This window comes from Cydia pomonella, chromosome 5 (genome assembly GCF_033807575.1).
Source record: "Cydia pomonella isolate Wapato2018A chromosome 5, ilCydPomo1, whole genome shotgun sequence".
Lineage (NCBI taxonomy): Eukaryota > Metazoa > Arthropoda > Insecta > Lepidoptera > Tortricidae > Cydia > Cydia pomonella.
This window is the reverse complement of record NC_084707.1, coordinates 17,102,332-17,127,129: the sequence shown is the minus strand read 5'-3', so window position 1 is coordinate 17,127,129 and position 24,798 is coordinate 17,102,332. Positions and strand designations below refer to the sequence as shown.

The 24,798-nt window shown below is 34.4% G+C and overlaps 1 protein-coding gene across 2 annotated transcripts in view; it reads right to left on the bottom strand.

Annotated features, from left to right (window-relative positions):
- Nucleotides 1-11,702, bottom strand: part of LOC133517889 (T-box transcription factor TBX20-like) — a 50,039-nt gene extending 38,337 nt beyond the window's left edge. The window contains exons 1-2 of one of the 2 annotated variants that reach the window (XM_061851358.1): nucleotides 10,969-11,702; nucleotides 4,598-4,883 (exon numbers count right to left, since the gene is read on the bottom strand). In XM_061851358.1, the coding sequence (XP_061707342.1) occupies nucleotides 4,598-4,883; nucleotides 10,969-11,209 (527 nt within the window). In that variant the 5' untranslated portion in view covers nucleotides 11,210-11,702. The remainder of the gene's footprint in view (nucleotides 1-4,597; nucleotides 4,884-10,968) is intronic. The other variant, XM_061851359.1, reaches the window with a different exon arrangement.
- Nucleotides 11,703-24,798: the final 13,096 nt, after the last annotated feature.

Genomic DNA, 24,798 nt, shown 5'->3' with positions numbered 1-24,798 from the left:
TTAAAGAAACTAAATCTATAATTTTTATAAAAATATCATTCATAAAGTATAAATGAATGCATGGCAATATAAAGGCTGTAATTTTTAAATGAGACACTGAGAGCAGCTACCTGATTCTATGCTCGTACGCCAAAATGATCTTAGGAGACAAGATTTATCCAAAATCTGTATATACCAGTCGACCTTAATCAAAAAGTTAGTAACGGAAAGCCCTAAGTTTTTAATTAATGTCGAATAAAATGTACAGATATTGGAAAAATACCTTTCATTCGAAATATTGCCAAAATAGTAGATTTTGTCGCTGGTCTCAGTGCCTTATTTTAAAATCTACCCTTTTTAGTATTTTATAAAAATAACTCCCTACAGATTAGTACAGATTATGTTGTGAGAAAAGCGTTTCCATATAAATCTTTAGTCTGATATGACATAAGGTCTAATTTCTCATGGCTGGTAGAAAACGGTTTTACTAGACCTGTATCGACTATCAAAGCCTCAACCTATACAATTCTTCGATTGACGACTTGATGTCGGGTAGTCGGCCACCGCGGGCGCGGTGGCGGCGGCCGATTGCCCATTGTGCGCGTTCGCGGCGCGACCGACACGCTTCGCTCGACCGCCACTGTGCCACCTACCTTATCGCCGGCGACTTCGATCGACGATTTCGCCTTGATCTCGTTAACCAACAATCGATTCGATTACCTACCACTGAGTTTTTAATTTCACTGTAAAGCTTAATGGCTAACCTACACTACAAGTCGCTGACTAAATGTACTCAATCAAGCGCGGTGAGCGGCGATGCGGTAGGTTCTATTGTGGTCTAATGTGCCATTCAATTTTTAGATACTTGGAGAAATTGCATGTGTTATGATGACTATAAAGTAACGGTTTAGTAGCAGACTATTGGGTGCTATTGGCTAATAATCAGTTAATAAGAGATTTGCTTTAATGTTTGTCAACCGGGTGCCGTTCAATTTTAATACAAACTTTTAGCATAATTTCATTTAACTACTATTGAAACTCATAATAAACATTATGTATAAAAACAAAACATATAAAGTTGTTAGTCATACTAATTTAATGACAGAATGCTCTATAATCATAAAAACATTCTTCATAACAATCCTTAGGAATAATTTTACTTGTTATAACATACATTTCGTATAATAATTAAAATATAGTACTAAATTTTAACGAATGGTGACATAGTGTTCTATGATATACTTGGTGTCAATCAAACTATTAAATTATACAACAATCTACCTATTCAACTTTAAAGCTGGTCGCCGTTAGGTACGACGACGAGCGAAGCGAGGAGGAGTGTTAGGTAGAACTGCGACCATATGGGCAGAACCATATGTCTCGGAAATTGTATTTTTGCTTGTTCATTTTCACTAGGCGTTTATATGAAGTTTATCTGAATCCCTTAGGAACCACAGAGGTTCCAACTCACACTGGCCGCTGCTTTGCGGTAAAATGATATAGGTATGTCGACAGACGTAAAGTATGGATGTAGGTAAGTTTGACGCTTAGAATAATCGATTATGTTCCATGCAAATATAATGTTTAAGTTTTTTAATAATTAGTAATTCAGTGTTGTTAAACTTTCAGCAAACTCAATCAAATAAAGTTTATGAACGATTTGCCGTGATTTTATTGTGAAACCACACCTTCAACATTATGCTGTTGGTTTTCATGAATAAAAAACGTTCTGAGTATAAAATAGTATAGGGAGCGTGCATGAACTGGACGTAGTTAAAGGAAAAGGATTCAATCCACAGCGAGATGAGCAAAAGTTATGGAGGTTTAAAGGTAGAAATGGTATTCCTCATTACTGATTCACTTTTCCCATAATACTTATTTGGATGAAACATGAGTTTTGACGTGTTTTAAGATTCTGTACATAAACGATTTACTTTAATGTCGTATTTCTTGAGATATTTAACTAAATGTGGGGTTGGATCCATTTTGAGAAAATACTTTTTCCATGTAACCTTTTTCATTTTAAATAGGCAATAAGGATCCATCCCAATAAATTGGAAAAAAAAACGAGAAAATCACCAAGAAAAGATAAAAAACTTTATTAAAAAAACAATGTAATAGCTTATCAAAGTATTGAGTATTAACAAAATTGAGATCACTTCTGTTTAACGATAATAAAAGCCTCTTATAATCACTAATCGTTTTTTTATTTTTTTTATTAGCCTATTTGTGTGTCCCACTACTGGGCAAAGGCCTCCCCTCTAGCTTTCCAATCCTCCCTGTGCTGAGCAAGGTCCCGCCAGTCCCGCTGAAACGCATCACTAATCGTTTACATAAAAAAAAAATTTAGGACATAAATCAAGATACCATTTTTGAACAATATTTCCCATGACATACCAAATTCATCACATATTAATCTTTTGTAAAACCAATGGAAAATGAATATTTAATAGTTAATACCAAAGTAATTGTAGATTAAAAGAAATATAACTATAACCATACCACTTACTTTTATGCCTATTTTCGTCATTTTTTTCATTCTTGTCATAGCATGCCTTCCGTGCAAAAAATTTAGGATCGCTATTCTCAGCTAAATAATAACATACACATATTAGAACAGAACTTTAATAATTTATCTTATCTTATCGGAAGAAGTTTTGATGGATTCAACCAAAATAGCTTTTACTCACCATTTTTGTCGTTACAAATCCACAGACCTGTCTTTCGCGACAATGCACAGCATGACGCAATAGCAAAATCAGTTTTTTTAGTTACAAAAATGATAGGTAAAGTTTCAAAATTATAATTACTTATATAAAGCAATTTTTTTTATGAACAATATAATTAACATGGATCGTTATTAAAATTTAGCATTGTATTGCCATTTTAAATAAAAAAAATCCCTATAACGTATTTATGTAAACTGGATCTTTTCTGTTGATTAATTTGCCACTATGAAACTATACCTGGAGTAAATTATCAAAAAAGATCCAAGTAACTTAAATCGACTTTGATGTTTGACGCTGAATATAAGAACAAGTTAATTTAAACCTGCAAAAATGATTCAAACAGTTTGAATGATTTCTTTCTTGTTTATGAATTACGATCCAAGTCGACATATATAGCAAAAAAATCAAAATTAGCCTATCATAGCAGTAAAACTGCCTTTTAGGTTAAGTATAAAGTTGTTTAAATTTAAAAAGTCAGCCTAAAGTTAATATATTTAACATGAATCGTTTTTGTTGTTTACTGACACACCAATGCTGGAATAACAAGAATTTCACAAATGTGATCCAAGTTTGCTGAATCGTTTTTGTTGTTTAGCTAAAGTATTTACACATCGTCAAATTAGTTTCTCAAAAATGATCCAAATGGGTTGGATCAGTTTTGTTGATATATATTTAGGACGAAAAGTATTCATTGCATTTTCTCAAAAAGATTCCAAGCAGTTTGGATTTATCTTGTTGAAATTTATATAAACCAGTCCTGTCACTAACATAATTTTACAACAAGGTACCAAGAGTATTGAATACCATTTTTAATCTTTCATACATGGGGGATGGTATCCGATGTCGATTAAAATATGAAAACGCTATGTGAGCTCAGTGCTTTTTTGCTGAATGAAAATATACACATTAAAGGCCTGCCTGGTATACTTAACTCATGTTTTGGTATTTTTGTGGATTGGATCCTTTTCCTTTAACTACGTCCAACTGTAGGAGGCAGCACAGGCGCCGTCAGATTTTTGGCGCGAGGCGTAAATGTGATGTTTATTGTTCCGATGTAGCCCACAAGATGGCAGAACCTACTATGCACAAGAAAACATTTGACGTGTAAATGTACACGTTTTTGGTTCCGATTCAGGCCACAAGATGGCAGACCCTCCAACGCGCACGGTCCCTATACAGAGTGAACATTATACTGGTTACCTGTTATGCAAATACATTACTATGCTACTAAACTATAATTACTTTCGAAATTATGCAATTCGTTTTTATTGTATTTGTTTTTATACCAAATCATAATTTCTGCATATCAAAATTATGCAATTCAAATTATGAAAAATAAAATTTCGCAAATTGTTATTATTAAAAACATTACACACCCTTGTCAACCACTTTTCCGATGCAAGCCTCATTTAGGCTTAAAAATAGATCAGTTATTAAGCAGTATTTACGTAAATTCAAGTGACCTAACTGACCTACCCGAGAGTCTTAATTATTTTTACATATTACGACCTACCTACTAAAGAGTAACAGTAGTTAAAGAACTAACAACATAAGCGTGTTAAAATGAACTCATGTTTTTTTAATTATTTACACACGTATAGTATTAGACAGGTCGGTTTTGTCTTGAAGGTTCAAATTTCTTAATATCCGCTCATTTTTCTCGCGGACTCTGTTGAATGGTTGCTGTGGGTTAGGGACTTGCGGACCAATATTTTTGAGTTATTTGAGTTGTATGTAAGGTATGCTACAGTAAAATGTATAATTAAACCTCTCGTAGTTCCAATACAATTGAACCTGGTGCCCGATCGTGAGTTTTGTAGTTAAGCTTTGATCTGAGTCACCTCGCAAATATCCGGGCAGCAGGCTTAATCACTCGTTCGTGCACTCACCTGCCAGTTTTCGTAATAATCATCTCCGTGCCAAGTTCGTTGAACTTGTCCCACAGCTCCTTCGTCTCGAGATGGCACTGTATGTGCCTCATCTCGTCGCTGGACCACCGCTCGGCCAGCTGGGGGTTGCGCGGCGGCGGCGACAGCGCGCGCGAGCCGCCGGCCGCGCCGCTCGCCGATCCCGCCTCGGACGTGGACGAGACGTCGACGGGGGAATCTCGCTCGTACTCAGCGAGAGGTGGCGACGGCGATCCGGAGCCGGACGCTGCTGCATCTACGAATTTTTCTGGAAACAAAATTAATTGGGATAAGTAAAATTAATATAGCATTCATTATTAGTTTAGTATAGGTAACAGAGCGTTTTTTCCCTAAAGCAATACATTTTAAATAATACACGTACTTAAATGTTTGGGGTGTAGGAAGTTTTCCGGGCTTAGCAGAAAAGTCTCCGCAACTTACCATATAATTTTTAGTTAACTGTACATAATAAATCAATAATAGCCTGTTTAACTTCTAATGTACAATGTTCAATATAGTATAATACATTATATACATATATAATACACATACATATACATACATATTATATACATACATATGTATTTTATGTAATTTTTTGAATCAGGCATGTATCGGCCTATAATAAATAAATACATAAATAAATATTATAGGACATTATTACACAAATTGACTAAGTCCCACAGTAAGCTCAATAAGGCTTGTGTTGTAGGCAACGATATATATAATATATAATTATAAATACTTAAATACATAGAAAACACCCATGACTCAGAAACAAATCAATAACTTCAAATGTTGTTGCAAATCATTATCATGGCGGCCATTTGTATTTTTTCAGTTTTAGTGGCATGGGGTATCACTGATCGCCTTTTGATAACTGATCAATGACAGCCCGCGAAATATAGTTTTTTTAGATTATTTAGATTATCCAGGGTTTCTTAACTGATTTTTGTCAGAAGTAGTCAAAGGCAGCCTGTCAATACGCCAAGCATCCGAACATCATGCTATTGTTGAGTACATATTGCTAGTAAATGTTGATAACGTTTTATTGTTGAATTGCGTTAGAATATGAGACTGTTTTTCCTAAACTACCCTTGTTTCTCTTTGTCAAGTAACCCCAAATGCACAAAAATCCTTATAACTCCTGAACCTTTTGAAGTTTTACTCCCTATATCGAGTTATGTCGAAAAAATGGCGAGTATTATAATAACCCCAAATTAAGTTTAAAGTTAGTTTATATGTAATTAGTTTGAAATATAGTCATAAAGTTGTAATTAATGAATTTACAAAAAAATGCAGGGCCAAGTGTGTAAACTAATTCCACTAGGATCAAAACATTACCTATGACAATGCAGTAGGTACACATGAATGACAAAAAAAAATGTTCATTTAAATCTAAATGGATAATTCTTATTAATTAGAGAATAACTACTAATGTATATTCTATAAATTCGTTGTTTAAAGTTACTTCTCTGCTTTCCAATTTGTATGTGATGTGTCTAATGATGTGTCATTTTTTTTTAAATATTTATTGTAAATATTGTGTTACGCTTCGTGCTGTACACGGTCATGGCCCCGACGGAAGACCAGCGCTAGCGCAGCCAGGCTAGCACCATGCTGAGTCGGGACCATTTCGTGATTTACCTATATATGTTATGTTATGTTATATCACTTGTTTTTTTTTCGCTCTCTACTGTACTCTACTACAATGTTTTTAATAATGATTAAAAAACGTATTCCATTAAACAGGTTATTAACACCTGTTTAGATACCTACCTATAGAATTTCAGAAATTAAGGTCCAATTTTTATTAAATTTCCCTATCCTATTAGCGCATTACTTACGTCGCATGTTCACGATGTACGAAATACTTACATGCCACTCGAAAAAAAAAAGTTAATTATGGTGTTGTGGTTAAGAGTAAATTAAAATTTACTTTCAGAATCATTTCATACCACTAAAATCTACGTCTCTTTTAAGTTTGTGGTTATATCAAAAATAAACGCAGTAGAATGATTCTATAATGTATCGATGGGCATACCCCGGCCGCATACCTACATATGGAATTTTGCGTCGGTTTTCGATGGAATTTTGAGATGTGCAAGCGAGACAGCACTATGTATGTATATAGCGACGTCCCGTTCCGTCCCGTCCCTCACATGTCATTCCGTACGGAAACCTAGTCAAAATTTCGTATGTATGCGGCCGGGGCCTGGCCAAACAGCCCCGGTTTGACGGGTGCAGTTAAGTTTGTTGCAATTGGGTCTACTGTACTCTACTACAATGTTTTTAATAATGATTAAAAAACGTATTCCATTTAACAGGTTATTAACACCTGTTTAGATACCTATAGAATTTCAGAAATTAAGGTCCAATTTTTATTAAATTTCCCTATCCTATTAGCGCATTACTCGTAAACAAAGGAAAACACAAATGTAGAGTACTTCCCCAGCGAAAACAGCTTTAAATATGCAGGCGTGAAGTTTCAGGCAGCCAACATGGCAGCTGCATTATTTACCACCTTAATATGAAGAAAATGGCTTCCTACTCGCATAACATGTAAGTGTTTTCGCTTTTGATTACTCGTAGTTGGAGAATTCGATTACGTTTTCATGATATTAATTTCAATAATTTTGCATTGAGTTTTATTTGTTATTAGGACGATAGCAAAGATAATTTGAAATTGAGGTGGATTATCAATGAAAGTTTTGTAGCCACAGTAAATTTACTGCCATCTTTCGACACATGATTACAACTTTTAGAACGCCATTTGACTTTGATTCTTATTCTTTCACTGATATATATGTGTTAAATTTGTTAAATATCAAAAAGTGACGCATTTCTTTTGCATTTACTTTATATTCATTATATTTTTTCCTTCATTAATATACATATTGCTTTTTTTCTGTAATTTCGTAATATAATCAATACCAAAAATTACCATTATTCTATTTTTTTTATATCATGTATTCAAAGAAAAAAATAAAGGATTGTTTATAAACTCATCAAGGGTCTTTTTCTTGATTATAAAATTAAAATAAATAACTAAATAAATAAATGAGTATAGTATATTGAGTTGAACTTTATTGCTAATGTCGACTACATAGCTCGCTAACGTCTTACCGTGCGATAAAAACTCCGATGCCTATAATATAATATAAATAAGTATACAATAAAAAATAATTTACTCACTATACAAAAATGTAGGAACAAATATACAGCGTGTATTTTTGATACGACTACATAATCAAAGAGTAGTTAGTTTAGACTTTAATGATCACTTTCATGGGTTTTATAAAAATTGTCGACTTTAATTTTCATAATAAAATAATTGAGCAAGCCATATATCACTTCTTTGTTTTAGCTCAAAACGTCGCATAATCACGATGTACGAAATACTTACATGCCACTCGAAAAAAAAAAGTTAATTATGGTGTTGTGGTTAAGAGTAAATTAAAATTTACTTTCAGAATCATTTCATACCACTAAAATCTACGTCTCTTTTAAGTTTGTGGTTATATCAAAAATAAACGCAGTAGAATGATTCTATAATGTATCGATGAGAGCTACTAAGTTGAGAACTTAGCGGCATACCCCGGCCGCATACCTACATATGGAAATTTGCGTCGGTTTTCGATCGAATTTTGAGATGTGAAAGCGAGACAGCACTATGTATGTATATAGCGACGTCCCGTTCCGTCCCGTCCCTCACATGTCATTCCGTACGGAAACCTAGTCAAAATTTCTTATGTATGCGGCCGGGGCCTGGCCAAACAGCCCCGGTTTGACGGGTGCAGTTAAGTTTGTTGCAATTGGGTTTTCGATTAAGAAGTGTGAGGAAAAGTGAAACTTACTATAAGTTAACGGCGAAAAATTAAACGTAGGACGGTACAAAATATAATTTCGTTTTTCTTGACGCTAAGTGCCGATGCAATCTAGGATATAGCATGCTTGCTTACCTACCTAAAATAGACTGAATTATTATTTGACGTAGATTTGAGTAAATGTTACAGTTGCAATAAGAATAAATCTATTAGATTAACAATGCTATCTGAGAGATATGTACATAGATAATAAACAAAACACACTTAATTAAAAATATTGACTTTAAGGATGATTCACATCTGTTATTATGATTTAGAAATTGGTTTGAACGTGATCTAGTAAGCAGTTTTTTTAATACGTCATAAATGGTACGGAACCCTTCATGGGCGAGTCCGACTCGCACTTGTTAACTTCTTTGTTACTTACACGCAAAATATAATATTGTAGCATATAATTTCTTTTTTTTTTTATTGTCGAACTAATGAAATTCAATCCAATTAAAAATACAATTAGGTTCAAACTTACTTATCGTGTGGTGGTCCGTGGGTGTCACGAGGTTAAAGCATAATAATTATTTTTTTTACTTAGGTCCTTATATTTACTGGGATTAACCTGGTTTTCTCACGACGGTTTCCTTTACAAAAACGATTGGTACAGGACTTAAATGTTAAATTATAGGTATTTATATCGGGGTTCGTACCCGCTGCATCTTGTTTAACAGCTGCACGCTTACCAACGTAGCACAATAAGTAGTTAGAATAGAAAATACGAGTACATTAAACATGACAGATAAACATGATGAGAGATGATGATTAAGTGATGACCAGGTCGGTCTATTACATAATACCATGTACCATGTACCAGTATAATACCATTATATATTGGAAAATACTAACGTCTAATTAGATTTTAGCTTATTAGGAAAAATGTTTACAATATAATTATAGGTTTATCTACTACTATTACCTAACTAAATAATGTGGCTATGTATCCGAAACACAATTAAATAACTGTTTTATTTATTCATTAATTTTTGATTCTTTTCTAGATTAAGTATAGGCTATTTTGAATTCCAATAACGTTAATTGTTTGGTGGTGGTGGTGGTTTATTTAGAAATTTATGAACTGTTTTATTAATACATAAATATCTTTATTTATTATTCGTTTAATTTTAAGTTTTTCGGCTAGGACTGCTGTTTGTCTTTTTTGCAATTGTGTTTGCTTAGTTGCCAGTAAATAGATGATATCTGATTTCAAACTTAATTTTAAGGTATTACATATCAGACCCATTGTTGTTACTGTAATACCAAAAAGTGTTTAGGTACAAGCAAATAAAAGTCAATGACTTTGTTGTGGAAGTTTAAGATCAACAAGCAAAAAATATGACCGAAAATTTACTTTTAAATCCGTTTTGGTGAAATAATATGTTTAATATTGCAATACCTACATACCTTCAATTAATAAGTATAATACAGCAAATTATTCGGAAACTGGTTAAGCACGTCAAGGATTTAGTTTTGTCAGAAGAATCTGATTGGGAAACCAATAAGTGTAAAACACGTAAAATACATATGTGTACGTTGATAAGTAGATATAGCTAGTATTTGTTTTACTTATATGTTTTTATATTGTTTATGGACAACATGTCCGTTAATGATATTTAAATAAATAAACGACACGTCTTACTAAACAATATGAATAAATGAAAAGTAAAAAATCTTAAAAGTTAACTTGTTTCGCAGCGGAACTTGAGGAAGTTGTTAGCGAAAAAAATACCGCGATAACTCAATCATCGCTTACCTTTAACCTTTTTAGAATAGAATAGAATAGAAATCTTTATTGCGAAACCATGGTACATAATAGTTGTTATATTAGAGTGTGAAAACACATGGCACCCTGTTAGGGCATTGCAAATAATCTTACATCTAGGTATTCTAGTTTCTAATAGCTATGCTATATGAATACAATAAGGTAAATTACTATTTTAATTAATGTAATCCGTGAACGTTTGGTTTATGTGGGCATCTGGGCATTAATGTCAAAGTAGGCAACAATTAATTAGTCCAGTGCTACAAAGATTATTAATAATTAGGTATTGTCGATGAAATGGCATGTCTTATTTCCTACTACCAATTACTTGTTAGTTATTCTTCTATACTTATTAAAGCAGAACTTTTTCCTAAAATTGTGTCAGAGTTTCCCGTGTTTATTGTCGTGTTAACTACTTAAAATATATGTATATACGTAAATGTACTTTTGAAAATTATTGGAATAGAATGTACTCCTCAAATCTAGTATACATACGTGGTGTACGTATTAGTTTGATAGCTATTTTTGTAGGGCTGATTTAAATATATGATGCTAATATTATGGCCATGATTGATGAATATTTTTTTAGGCTAGAGAAGAAAAAAAGTTAGTTAAAACGACCTACTGAACAGCTAAGAATCAGGATTAAATAAGGCAATGCATCATGAATTGCAGCAAGCATCGCCAGTAAGGATTAGATGAGAGTGGATACGAACCTAATGGCGTCAAGGTGTCCTCCCTGGGGTCCCTGTGCCTCCTGCGCTCGCGGCGCTCCTGGCGGTCGCGGGCCATGATGGCTGCGATGGAGAAGTCCGTGGCGCACGGCCGCGCCGAGCAATCCTCCTCCATGGCGGCCCGCTCGCGCTCACGCTGCAGCAGCATCAAGTTGGCCCCGCTCGCCCCCAGACCGACCCCACGACCACAGCTCAACACGACGTCACCGTCCGCGCATCCCATTGATGCAGAACATAGTCCAGATACGACCTTAACTCTTATAATCCCTTTTCAATTGTCAAAGTTAATCAGTGTTTTCAGTTTCAGGAGCTACAAGTTGTTTACAAAATAAAAACACCAACAAATAAAGATCACAAACTATCTATTGAGCTCTAGTAACGAAGCAAACAATGTTCGTCAATATGTTTAGGCGCGTATTCGTCGCGTTAGAAGTTTCAGTGCGAAGAAACTTTTTACGCGCGCGGCGACGAGGCGTTTCGAGCGGACCGGTGCGGCGCGGCGCGATGTCGACTCGACTGAGGCGGCGGCGGAGCGCCAGGCGGCGGGCCGTAGGGAGGGGCCTGCATCGCCGCCCTATGCCACCACGCTCCGACCACGCACACACTACTGATTTTTTTATTACTTCTTTCTTATAACGTCCGTCCCGCTCAAGCCGCTCGCTCCTCGCACTCGTCTTCCAAGCGGCGAGTTTTTCTCCGCGCGATAACTATTGAAATTCGCTAAATGGCTCACCGCGGTGCGGAAAAGGCTCTCGTTAAACGGTGAGTCGATCGTATCGCGGTATTTATTCGCTGCGCCGACGCCTCGCATCACTATTTATGCCGCTCCGCCTCACCGCCGATTACTTCAATGAGAATATTCGCGCTTATATTAATATGAATAAATAAATAAGCTCTTGCTTTATTACATGACGCAAATGGCTCCGAGCGGATAGGCTATTACCATTCTTATAAGATATTAATAAATTGTGATTAACTGGGATCGATAGCTTACATACTTGCGCTCTGTGTATCTAGACTACATACGCTATAAAATTAATACCAGTTTTTCTTTACATAAAACTCTTTGAACAGTCAACTTATTAACTCACTAGTTTTATTACGGGCACAAGCACTATTGTTTGCTCACTTTTCGCTACGTTTGCTCGTTTAAGGCATTTAATTAGAATGACTTTATAAAGTTGATTAGTTCGAGCTCGGCAGAATAAACAAGTGGTCGCAATCAGCGTACGCGCCACGTGATTGGTGAACGGAACTTTATGGCATGGGATCAAATTTGCGGAAAATTGCACTTAGACTTTCTCGTAGATTTGTATAAAATAATTTATTACGTGCGAGGGAGTCAAACTAACCATGCAGGAGTGCAGTAAACCTTATCGCTCGCGGTAATGGCCGCTCAATGGCCACGATCGGCCTGTGAAGCCAACTGATATCAATAATTCCGTGCATATGACTTAAAGCACTATAGTTTTTGTGACTATGTAGCCAGGTAGGCATTTTCCAGAAATGTTGTTTAATTTTACTAGGACGGTTTAGTTAATTCAACCGTATTAGGTACTCTACAAATAGGTACCTATATTATTTTGGTTTTGGCTAGTAACCAGACTTGCCTAAATTGAACTCTCCCTAGTTTACAGGTAGGTAATTAACGCATTCACTGCCAACGTTTTCGTAGCGCTACACGCGTAGCCGATTCTAGCGTTTTCCCGCTTTGTAGAGGAAAGCGACTAAGAAGTAAGAACAGAGCGCCCTCCAAGCGGGTTCCCGGCACTCAATGTGTTACATATAGAGATTGCATAAACTAACTCCATCTTAAATCACGCAGCATCATTATCTAATTAGATCACCAGATACTTAGGTACTTTGAGGTAATAGGCAGGCTTGATTAATATTTAGGTAAGTTATGGTTGCAACTTGCAAGTGTGCAAGTGAAACAAGTTTCCTAGAAGTTTGAAGATTTCCACAGGAAATAAAGTTTCCATTTTGGAAACAGGAAATTCGGTAATTGAATTTCGTAAATATTACAACTGTCCATCTGCACGTTAGTACTTATTTTACTAAAGATATTTTTTTTTGGCTAGAGAATGTAATATAAGAATAAGATTTTTTTTATTGCCACATATATATTTACTTGTTTTTGTTTCACCGACCTGATTGTTAACTTTTTACTGTCGCAGAATAATAAACTCTAGATAATACCTAACCTACAACAAAATAACAAACAAGCGTGACCCGCTCTACCTGTTGCTGAGTTTACATCTGCATGCAAGTTAGTTTCATGTTGCAATTAATTGCTAGTTTAAATAATATGAACATTGTTGTCAAATGATGGATAAAATAAAAAAATATACAGAGGCCGGAATATTAGGAATTGACGGGCAAGTAGTTATAGGCTGCCGAGTACCTACATGGAGGCTGTAGATAGTTACAATACTGGTCAATTAATACGTACAAGCAACTGATGGAAATCTTTCTTTCTATTTTTTTTTCTTACTGCAATAGTAGGTATGTTGACATTTTTAAAATTTAGCTTGGCACCGACATCGAACATATCTACTGCAAGCGCATATAAAAGTTATTATATCTTATTCTATCTTTTTTAAAATCAATTTTTGCTTTTTTATAACTACTGGTTTGACTGAAGAATATGCGGTTCTATATTGTGTATAAATTAGTAAATACTCAGTTAAATCAAAAACATTACATTAAATTTATGAATATAAGTGAAATACAGGCTTCATGCCTACTACTTGCTTCCGAAAGTTCCGAAGCTTATGGTCCAGCCCAAACGGTAAGAACTAACCCATCAAAAACAATACTTGTCAAAAAAACCAAGTCTCGCTACTCAGTTGTTCTGCGGTAAAAAGTTGTGAGATCCATATAATACCAAGTCGGTTATTAATTTATTCAGTCTCTACTTAAGCGACTTTCTGTCTTAATACGTCCAGTCTCTAAGACCACGATCGTGGTCCATAACAATTGAAAATCAATTGTGTCTGGAATCTCCGTACTCGAAGCATTAAGTTGTTACGTAATAATTAACAGCATCTTATAGTGACGTATATCAATATTAAAATTCTTTAATGTTTTATATAAATATATTGAGACTTGGCCATCGCCTGAAAACACGTGTAAATTCAATCGCCTGAAAACACATGTAAATTCAATTATTTAGTGCGATGGCCAAGTCTCAATATATTTATATAAAACATTAAAGAATTTTAATATTGATATGCGTCACTATAAGATGCTGTTAATTATTACATAACAACTTAATGCTTCGAGTACGGAGATTCCAGACACAATTGATTTTCAATTGTTATGGACCACGATCGTGGTCTTAGAGACTGGACGTATTAAGACAGAAAGTCGCTTAAGTAGAGACTGAATAAATTAATAACCGACTTGGTATTACATGGATCTCACAACTTTTTACCGCAGAACAACTGAGTTGCGAGACTTGGTTTTTTTGACAAGTATTTTTTTTTGATGGGATCTCATTTCTTTTTGTATTTTGTAGACAGTTCTACTTTTTTCCTTTTCGGTACCTTCTACTTATTGTATATATGTATAAATAAAACATAAAACATCGTTACGAATAAAGCCTATATTGAAAAATTTTACTGAAGACTTGGCTGTATGGGCTTAATTTTCTTTGCGGTCTTTTCTAGATTTTTTAGTTTTTCCTTGATTCATACACCAAACACTACTTTTATTCCAAATTTGAAGCTTCTAGGTCTGCTAGAAGTGCCTTAGAATTTTGATGATCGGTGAGTCAGTGAGTGACAAAATTAAGAAATTTGACCCGTTATAATTCTTAAAATACTGGTTCAAATTGAATGAAATTTTAAATATACCGTGTCTTTACAATGCCTGCATGGTTACTGAAAATTTCAGCCTTCTAGTTTTATCCACAACGAAGTTACAGGGGGTCGAAAATGGTCTGAATTGCTTCGAGAAAAGGATGGTACGACCGTGCTTTTTGCTCGACTTGGTGGGGGCACTGCCGTGCCCCCAGATTTGTTACTAAATCGATTGAAATCTATATATATATAGATCTATGTACTTCAATATAATTTTTATTAGAAAAAATACATTGTGACCTGCACTTTTATTTTTTTTATATGCTCTGGCAATAGATAATGCCAATAGAATGGTTTTTAGGTTTATCCATGGTATTTAAAAATAATAAAACGAATTATTAGTGTGGAGTAGCTGAAATACACGAACAACATTAGTAACAAACGTCAGTTGTCTCCGAAGTGTGACGTCATCGGCTCTGTAGAATTCGCGCCAAAAATTATGAGCGTTTCAACCGCTCAAAATTCTTCAACATTTTAAATATTTTTTAATAAAATAATGTGACGATTTATAAAAGTGTTTTTAGCTTTTCCGGTGTTCCACTGAAATAAATAATTATTTAAAAAATGTATAATTAATCATGCATGAGGCTAATTGGATATATAAAACATTACACAGTACACACTATGCTACCAAAGCACATGAGATATTTCAATATTGCATTATTACACACAAACAAGAAGAAAGAAAAATAAAACTAATACCTTAAAACCTCCCCCAAATCCCCTACTTCCGGCATAGACCCCACAATACTGGCGGCGTTACCTCTTTGCACCGCCAGACTCAACCTCTGAGCAAGGAAAGAGCCTGCATTGTGGTCTCCCGAGACATCTATCAGACGTTCTGACACCTTTTTATAATTTTTTTTTGGTGTCGGACGACCAAGGACCCATGGTCTCAGCAAGCGCCACAAACTCATGCACAATTATTAAAAAGCGAATAACGATATGACATATAGGCAAAATTACAATATAAAAAAACAGATGTAACAAATCACATGTAAGCAATAAGTAAGAACACTTATAAATGTACGCCGAAGTGAATAAAAGTTATATTCGTATTTTGATACATAACTTGGACCGGTCACAAATTAATTAACAGATCATACTCCATAGCATATCAATACCTGTAACAAGTTATTTAGCAACAACTATTGGCTATAATTACGCCTTAGACAAGGGATTGAGCAATTAAAAACGTCAATATCTGGATCATTCGAGCAGCCATTCAAATTACGAGCTGCGCGACAGAGGAAACTATTTTGCCTATAATTAGATAAAACTGAAAGGGTGGGGGAGGGGGGGATAAAACCTTTTAGACCGAGTGGGCGTATTGAACAAAAATATTAACATATACCAAATTTCAGGACTGTTCTAGAGGTTTTGACCCTTGTCCTAGTGCGATTCTGCTAAAAATAGTATCGGTAATACGACCAAAAAGCAAACATTGCGTTGTCTATCTATATTACTTAGTCAAACCCTTTGAAACAAAAAAGTTGCTGCTAATCAAATGTTGTACTTACTAAAATATAATAAACAGACCCCTAAAATCACCCAACTTGAAAAGCCATACTTCGCAGCCTTATTACGAGTAAGCTTAGAATAAATTTAAAAGTGGAAAAAAAACTCCGGTAGCCGTCTAAGAAGTGTAACTTTCTTACGGTAGATGTCGCTAGGGTCCCCTAGACCCATATGGTGGAAAATTTGCTGCCTAATGGATGAGGCCTTGGTGGCTCAGATGGCAGAGCGCTGGAGTATCGATCCAGGGGCCGTGAGTTCAAGTCTCACCCAAGACAGTAATTTTTTCCACTTTTAAATTTATTCTAAGCTTAATAGCATCGTTCGCAGACGTTTCTGCTTGTTAAAATTAATTTATTACGAGTAGGTACCTATAGCGACCGTATTAACGTTCATATAACGTTAGCGTATCCATGTGTTTGCAATATTAACTGACCATATGTCTCAAGTGAAATATACTAAGAACTTAATTATTAAATGTCATGATGACATTACTAGAATTAGACCAATATAAATCTTCAATAATTTTGATAGCACACGCAGCGCCAGTGTTATTTTAAACTTCATACTTAATAATATATTAAATAATGACGTATAAATACCTAACACTCGCACTACTCTAACTTTAGTGTTTATGTGTTAATTTACCTAGTTCCTGGGTAACGCTATAGTTCGTAAGGAATTTTAAAATTATCTGACTGTTACCTGATTTCGAAAAGTGAGAAATAATGTATAAAAGTGCTCATGTTATACGTAGGAAGTTTCATGAAAATAAATGTAACTTCGTTTCACGTGGTAATTCCGTTGAGTACACGCCCGAAAATTGCCTTTTACTCCATCTATTTCTCAAATTCACTATACCTAAGTTTTTTCAGATAGTTGCTTAAATTATTCAGTTTAGACACTTTAGTTAAATGAAGGGTTCAGACATTTTCCATAGAGATGAAAGTCTGGGTACCAAGGTTTCAATTGAGGTAGTTTTGCGCTCAAACGCTATGGGTCTGAGACTGAAATGGTGCCTTTCACCCGAGTTGAACACTCTACTTGTACGACGAATACGAGGGATCCAAATAAAATCTTCTTTCCAAAATCAATCTAAACTTCTGTATCTAAACTTCTCATAACTTAGATACATTTTCATTGAAACGGGATATATCGTTGTCTAATTCTCACGAAATACTAAATTCGGGGCGAATGAAAAGAACACGTTCGCTCGTGTGTCATAAAACATTTTCTGATTACCTATTTGTAATAAACAAATGCAAAAAATTTGTAATTTAAGTAATAGACCAACGGCCATGAATTTCCTTCAGGACTTACTTGGAATCGGTGACTTTATATTTATGAAATATATGACCCATTTACCATAGGTATATTTTTATCATATATGACAATTTATCATATTGACTGTAACTTTTGTTTTCATTACCAAACACAAGCAGTCAACGGCATTATTCACACAGCCAACTTTTAATTGACTAACAAATAACAATTTAATGACTGAAGAAGGCTATTTTTATCATATATTATTTTTATTTACATGAATAATGTACAATAACTTTTAAAAAGTTGTAATAACGTTTTAGTGAGACCGTTGCAGTTGCTCATCTACGCAAGCTTAAAGTTTAAATAATTATTTTTAATACATTTGTCAAAAAAGTTACGTAGCTGTAAAATATCGTTACCAAAGTTCGTTTTTGCGATTTAGTGCTTTTTACTTTTATGATAAAAAACATTATTTTTTTTCCATAATCTATACGTCCACAGAGTTTGGATGTTCATAAACACTCCTTTTTTTTCGCCATTTGAAATTTACTATGTACAAAAAACATTATGACATGATAGAAACTAAATATTTATTTGTTATTATACAAATGAAATGTCTAATAGTACATTACGGAGTGCCGTTCAATTTTAATACAAACTTTTAGCATAATTTCATTTAACTACTATTGAAACTCATAATAAAAATTATGTATAAAAACAAAACATATAAAGTTGTTAGTCATACTAATTTAATGACAGAATGCTCTATAATCATAAAAACATTCTTCATAACAATCCTTAGGAATAATTTTACTTGTTATAACATACATTTCGTATAATAATTAAAATATAGTACTAAATTTTGACGAATGGTGACATAGTGTTCTATGATATAAATAAATATTATAAGACATTATTACACAAATTGACTAAGTCCCACAGTAAGCTCAATAAGGCTTGAGTTGAGGGTACTTAGACAACGATATATATAATATATAAATATTTATAAATACATAAAATCATAAATACATAGAAAACACCCATGACTCAGGAACAAATATCCATGCTCATCACACGAATACATGCCCTTACCAGGATTTGAACCCGGGACCATCAGCTTCGTAGGCAGGGTCACTACCCACTAAGCCAAACCGGTCGTCAAACTATACTTGGTGTCAATCAAACTATAAAATTATACAACAATCTACCTTTTCAACTTCAAAGCTGGTCGCCGTTAGGTACGACGACGAGCGAAGCGAGGAGGAGTGTTAGGTAGAACTGCGACCATATGGGCAGAACCATATGTCTCGGAAATTGTATTTTTGCTTGTTCATTTTCACTAGGCGTTTATATGAAGTTTATCTGAATCCCTTAGGAACCACAGAGGTTCCAACTCACACTGGCCGCTGTTTTGCGGTAAAATGATATATGTCGACAGACGTAAAGTACGGATGTAGGTCAGTTTGACGCTTAGAAAAATCGATTATGTTCCATGCAAATATAATGTTTAAGTTTTTTTTTATTAATTAGTAATTCAGTGTGGTTAAACTTTCAGCAAACTCAATCAAATAAATAAAGTTTATGAACATTTGCCGAGGTTTGATTGTGAAACCACACCTTCAATATTATGCTGTTGGTTTTCATGAATAAAAAACGTTCTGAGTATAAAATAGTATACAGAGTGAACATTATACTGGTTGCCTGTTATGCAAATACATTACTATGCTACTAAACTATAATTACTTTCGAAATTATGCAATTCGTTTTTATTGTATTTGTTTTTATACCAAATCATAATTTCTGCATATCAAAATTATGCAATTCAAATTATGAAAAATGAAATTTCGCAAATTGTTATTATTAAAAACATTACACACCCTACATTACGATACAAGTGCGAAAAATAGGAAATTCGAAACGAGTGGCGATAAATTAAAACACGACCGAAGGGAGTGTTTTAAATCGACACGAGTTGCGAATTACCTATTCGCACATGTATCGTACAACGTTTTACAGTACATATGGCTCTTTAAAGTTTCGACATAGTTACATAATGTGCTACTTTACGCACTAGTGCGGAAAAGTAGCACCATATGTACTGTAAAAATGTTTTTAACTACTTGGGTGAATGGGACGTAGGTCGTAATCCAAAAAAATAAGAAGTAAAACCGACAGCTGTTATTTTCACTCAAAATTCAATATAATAATAATTCAAGTTTTCTAGGAAATTATACTATCAACATAGCTACTGTATATCCTGCCTATCTACCGTGGCCCTGTTTTGCTCTATTGGTCATCAACTGAGTATTTGCTCTGTTCATTGTGAGTCCAACCTCAAGGCTCGCTGTGGCAAGATCTTGTAGCATCTGTTGCAGTTGAGGTGCCGTGTGAGTTAACCATTTATTACCGATGAAATTGCCTCAAAATATAATAACTAAAATAACTTAAACTAAGCTAACCTAACCAAACATCATACATTCATTCAAAAATTACTACTCGGCGTCATCACGACGTTCAGCCATCTAGTTAATCGTTGCGGTCAATGACTTGGCTAGTCGTTATTTAGCCATTTAAATAGATTCAAGCGTTTTTAATGAACAGCGTTTTTAATATGAAGATAAAATTGAAATAATATATTTGGACTATCTACTTACATCATTTGTTTATAAAATAGATCCATTGCAGTAGAGCTAAGATGGTCGTTATTTTATCATTTGTCACCATGTCTGTCCCGTTCTAACAAGTATGTAAGTGCGAAAGTGACGCATGACATGACAGGTGACTAAAATGCAACCATGATACCGCTGCTGGAAGGGGATTAGGACTATTTCCAATTGTTCCAGGTGGGGAAATAGGATAACATTTTGCCATTTGTTTTCACTAAATTTCTCATTGGAAATATGCCACTTTTCAACCCTAGAGCCAAAACGTACCACTTTCAAGCCGCAAGGAATACCAAATAACAGTTTAGTTGGTTTTTATTTTTGGGATATTTCGGATTGAGTACAGAATGTTTAATTTAATTTTCATCACTCATGCTCATAAACGATGTTATTAGGGCTAGTAGCTCATTAACGGGCGGTAAGATTTTTTTTTAATTTCATTATGCCCATGGGCATATTTTTAATTATGTCACTGATTCATACGAACCAAGTAGGTAGATATAAATGAGTTTTACTTTCAAAATATTGACGTTTATCATGTAATACTTTTGTTTATGTTTAAAAATATTTAATTTGATCAATAAAGCCGTTTAAAATATTTTTAAGCAATTTTCAATCGTGGCTGAATGCCGGATGGATCCGTGCCTTCTGTCAAAAATGACAATATGGCGGACGAATGTTTGCAATGTCGACGAATGTAAGAATTATTTCGCTTAAAATTTAATTTTAAGCGAAACGGTACAAGCATTACGAACTGGTGTTCATTCTTGTGTTTAATTCAATGTACTATTGGCACAAATAACTATACTTAATAAATAAATTATCCTATGGATTCGTCCTCATCGTCATATAGTTGAAACTTCAGTACTGCGCAATGACACTGCCCATTTCACTTTTGTCAAAATCAACTACAATTGTACTTCACGTTAAAAATTTAAAGCGAGCTTGTCGTGTGAACGCACTCGCTGCGCCCACGGAGGGGGGGCGACGCCCCAAGTAGGCGGGACACTGACAACGCAAAGTAAGCTAAACTCTATGTTTAAATACGTAAGGTTCAGTATAAAGCTAGTTGTTTAGATGCATTTAATGCAAGTCCCTGGTATGAGCGAGGGGCCCGCTAAGTAGCTTTCAAGCCCGTGCGGCGATCGGGATTTTTTCGCCTTTCATTAATTCATTTTATAGAATCCGCCGTTTTGCAACACATTCTCGAGTTTTTGTCGCGATTCAATTTAGTACTTTTGTTGTTTGATCTCGTTGTTTATTTCTTTTGTTTAGTGAAGAAATTAATGTTTATTTGATATTTATTCTGTACCTACGAAGTATATATGCAATATAGATATTGTGTCATTTCCTAGTAGGTATCAAAAATAGATGACCTTATACTCGACCGCAATCAGAATACGATTATATATAATAATTATAATCATGAAAGTCAATCTATGATAATATATCTTCAAACTAAAAGGCCAGACACTTATTGACTGAGCGAGCGAAGCGTCTCCATTTCAGCTTGGGCAAACATGCTTTCGTATGTATTGTACGCCGTTTGTCTAGCTACTCGGCGGGTTGCATTTCTCAATCGCGATTCTCATGTATTGTTTGAGTAGCTTTATATAATTAGATTTATTTATCGAAGTAATTATTGGGTTTTTTTAAATGCGGTGAATGGGGTCGCAAAGTCTCTAGTAGATAATGGCATAAACTGTCTCTACACACATAATTCAGCGCTATTCTTGATAAATATTGTGTCTTCTAGTATTCCATACAAAAACTCTAATGGTGCAACTCTTTCCGTCCGTTTATCTTTCGCGTCACTAAATATCTCTCTATATTATAAAATATGAATCGTGGTAAATTATTTATCAATAGCTGCCGAAAAAATATCTCCAATATAATTCGATGAAAAACTAGAATTAGAAAATGAATATGATGTTTTCTTCCAAGCTTTGAACTGAAATAAGTATTTTCATTTATCTGCACACACTACCATTAATGAAATGTTGTAACTATTTAATAACATTTGTAATGTTATGTAGGTATAACTTACCTCTGTTTTTCACATATACAATAATAGACATTTTTAACTTTTATTGTAAAATATCAGATAATAACATTTTAAAACAAGCAGTTTAAGATATTTATTTTTAAATGAGTTATTAACTTCATTTAACAAAATCATATTCAACCATTTCTACCATATTTTATGTTTAAATTACCTACTTAAGAGTCAAGAAAATGTTACCAACTTGTAGGTTTTTTGTAATAAGCAGTTTTATATTATGCATATAATTTTGAATACTACACTTAGTACTACTTATCTATAGACTACTAGGTAGTTATATGGTATATTGGAATTTTCCTACCTACGAGAATACAAGAAATCTAATATAGTTTCAGATGAAATTCGTAGTAGGTAATAAAATTTTAGTAGGAGCTCGATATTAAAACAACTAAATCATAGGTATGCGACTTGCATTTCCTTCCCCACTACAATCCTGGGCACTATGGGATTACTTAACTTTATTGCTAAACTCGAAACTTGGCTTGGTTGGTTTACGACAATACAGTTAAGTTTAGTAGACAGCACCTAGGTATATAACGATTCTAAGATATCATCAGAATACAGCAATCCCAAATTCTGAAGACTACACAAAGGAGAGTTCCTGCACCGATATAACACTTACTGATGTAAGTACTTAGGGTCACCTGACTGCTTGTTGATCCATTTGGGGTTCAAGATAATTTTACTGTCAATATTAACGATACGAAATGTCCAATGTAAAGAATCCTAAATGGCTTTAAAAAGGTGTAAGTTTTAAAAAGTGCACTCATTGTTATTTAGAATATTGGACGATATAAATCGTATCATCCACGATGACGTGCAGATTTGTCAAATCTAACCTTTAATTACGTGTCAATACGAGTCAAGGCACGCGTCATCGTGAATGACACGATCTATAAGTGTTTACTTAAGTTTAATAGATAACAGTAGCAGAATTTACATTAAGCTGCACCTTAATTGCTTCCAGTTTCTCATCTACATAGCAGAGGATGTACCTGAAGCAAAACATGGCACATATCGACTAGCAGAGAACTTATTGGGCCGGCATATTTATTATTTAGCATATGATATCGGCACGACGGACACTAGGTACGGTAACTCAGCCGAGATATGTCGTTAAAAGAGCATTTGTTTATTGTTTATTATTATATAGGTACTAGGTAGACCGTTGATGAAACGTGTTGTGGCTATATTTTGTGTATTTTTGATATAACCTCAAACTTAAACTAGATGTAGTTTTTTTTTAGTTTAGTCTTCAGTACCAGAGAATTTTTTTTTCGAGCGTCAATGTATTTCGTACATCACAATCACTTGTGACAGTTGTGACGTCGCGTCATTAATGAGACATTTTGAGTTAAAAAAAGTAGGTAGTGATACATTCCTTGCTGAATTATTTTGTATGAAAAACTAAAAGTCGTCCATTTTTTATTAAACCTATGAAGTGTGTTAATTACAGCCTAAACTAACTGCCCTTTGATTATGTGTTCGTATCAAAAATACACGCTGTATATTTCAATCGTTCTGTGATTTTAAAAGATGTGTATAGTGTAAGAAAAAAAAGTGCCCGAGTTTGACAGCTGAAGAAAATTGCGTTGCACGGGGACAGGTTTTGTAAGTACCATAAAACTTAATTTAAACATTTTTAAGGATTGTCGCAATAAAATTTGTCGTAAAGCGAAAGCAAAACTCCCTATAAGCCGCCTTACGCAATTAATGGAGGCCCCTCATCTGGATCACTAGCAAATTAATTTCAACATAAAACTAATCTTTGGCTTGACAGAACTGTCTTCATGATTTCGTAGAAAAAAAAACAGAATCAAATTACAATGAACATACCTTCTCACATACAACCCTGGTTGTTACACCTGTCTATGATTTTTTCATTCAATAATTTTCTTACGTAGCTATTGAACTTTTCCGAATATGAGTGCTGGCTTTCAGCATTCTGAAATCCGCAAGAAAGCAAGCAGATTAGGTTAATGCTAGTAGACACATAGACATACCACTCACTCATATAACAAACTTTGAGTAAAATAAATATTTGGACTGAAAAATGTTATACCTTCCGTAAATTTTACTACGAATTCGATTTTACGTACTTACCTAACTTGGAATTATAAATACCTACTACATATAACTTAGCAACATAGTAACCACCACGTATTCATAATATATTTAATTTAGAGACGCAGAATTCCTAAGTCCAGTACTAGACGTGGCAACTTGAGACAAACACACCCGCTCCGGACAAACGTCGCGCGGCGGTGGCCCCACGTCACCTGAATAAATTAGGACGGTCCGATCTTAATTAATGTGCGACCCATACGACTACTACTTTTATCGTGATTAAGAACCTTTCTTGCCGTTTTCTAAGCACAGGGTGTTTACTAATGAACTGTTAATGACAGTAAAGTAGTAGTAAACTAATCTTAAATCAAATAAA